This window comes from Sinocyclocheilus grahami, unplaced genomic scaffold (assembly GCF_001515645.1).
Source record: "Sinocyclocheilus grahami isolate Dianchi unplaced genomic scaffold, SAMN03320097.WGS_v1.1 scaffold6374.1, whole genome shotgun sequence".
NCBI classification, from domain to species: domain Eukaryota; kingdom Metazoa; phylum Chordata; class Actinopteri; order Cypriniformes; family Cyprinidae; genus Sinocyclocheilus; species Sinocyclocheilus grahami.
The window spans coordinates 818-2,308 of record NW_015510814.1 but is presented as its reverse complement, the minus strand read 5'-3'; the positions used below and the strand labels follow the sequence as shown (position 1 = coordinate 2,308).

Genomic DNA, 1,491 nt, shown 5'->3' with positions numbered 1-1,491 from the left:
CCCCATCATGTCGCTTTGGGACGCCACATAATACATTTAAATAAAACAACCTTTACAAGTTTTCAGATGCCATTTCATCCATCTTTGTGTTGCAGTTCATGGGTCGAAATAACATTAATCTCGGTCCTGATGTACTGCTGCGTCAGCGGTCCATTGCAGGGAGCAACACCTTCATCAACCTACGAGAGGTGAGTGAGCGCTTCAAACTGCCTCCGGGTGAATATGTCATCATCCCCTCCACTTTCGAGTCGCATCGCAAGGGAAGCTTCGTACTGCGTGTGTTCACAGAGAAAGAGGCTGCTGCCAGGTTTGTCACAAGTGTTTTTAATATATTTCAACATTTGTATTTTAAAAAAAACATGGGTTTATATAGTTCTCATTTTAGACCACATGGTGGTGATGTTGCATAGGTTCTGTTCTGCCTTGAGTGGACATTTGGTTGCTATCTGATTGTCGAACCAATAAATCATAACTGTACCTTGAACATTTTTGTATTTGCACCCAAATGCATGATGGATGTTTCTGACTCTCGTCCCTGCAGCCCGATGGATACGGAGATCAGTGCAGACGTGAAAAAGGTGAATTTATTATTAACAAACATAGTATTATTTTGATTTATAAGAAAAACATTTCTATAAATTCAGATATATCCCATATAAAAAATCTAAAATTAGGCTACTTTTTTAAATGAATTTAAATAATTTTTTTCTTTACCAGCAATTCATATCCGAGAGTGATGTGGACCCACATTTCAAACACCTTTTCAATCAAACTGCTGGAAATGTAAGTCACAAGGCTGGTCATTTTCAGTTTTGGGTTTATGTAATTTTTTCCTAGTACACATGATCTTGTCTTCAATCCGCAGGACTCAGAGGTGTCTGTGTTTGAACTACAGCAGATCCTGGACAGTGTTACCTCGAAACGTAGGAAAACAAACTTTCCCAGTTTCTTTCACATTTATTTAAATGTATATATCTGAAAGCACCTTGAAATTGTTTAACATTCTGTACTGGTCATTTTCAAAATGTTTTGTGGTATTTCACACAGAAACTGATGTGAAGACAGATGGATTTAGTATGGAAACCTGTCGCCACATTATCAGTCTGCTAGATGTATCCTTACCTCACTGGATCATAGGAATGAATACTACATGGGTTAATGCAGAGATTTTTTTCTGTCAGCCAAACCCCTTTGACCTTAAAGGGGTCATATGATGTTGCTAAAATAACATTATTTTGTGTATTTGGTGTAATGAAATGTGTTTCTGCGGTTTAAGGTTCATAAAACACATTATTGTTTCTCCTCTATGCCCCGCCTTTCTGAAACGCGCCGATTTTTACAAAGCTCATCAGTCTGAAAAGCAAGGTGTGCTGTGATTGGCCAGCTATCCAGTGCATTGTGATTGGTCGAATACCTCAAGCGTGTGACGGAAATGATACGCCCCTCACCATATTGTGATGCCGTGTCCCGGCCGGAACGACGAGACAAAAA

At 39.2% G+C, this 1,491-nt stretch overlaps 1 protein-coding gene across 1 annotated transcript in view; it reads left to right on the top strand.

The window, feature by feature from the left end:
- The window catches only part of LOC107577564 (calpain-2 catalytic subunit-like), a gene marked incomplete at both ends in the record, with an annotated part of 3,584 nt that overhangs the window by 1,690 nt on the left and 403 nt on the right, over window positions 1–1,491 (top strand). The window contains 5 exons of the mRNA XM_016263626.1: window positions 91–307; window positions 542–578; window positions 718–783; window positions 866–923; window positions 1,048–1,112. Coding sequence (XP_016119112.1) covers window positions 91–307; window positions 542–578; window positions 718–783; window positions 866–923; window positions 1,048–1,112 — 443 coding nt within the window. The remainder of the gene's footprint in view (window positions 1–90; window positions 308–541; window positions 579–717; window positions 784–865; window positions 924–1,047; window positions 1,113–1,491) is intronic.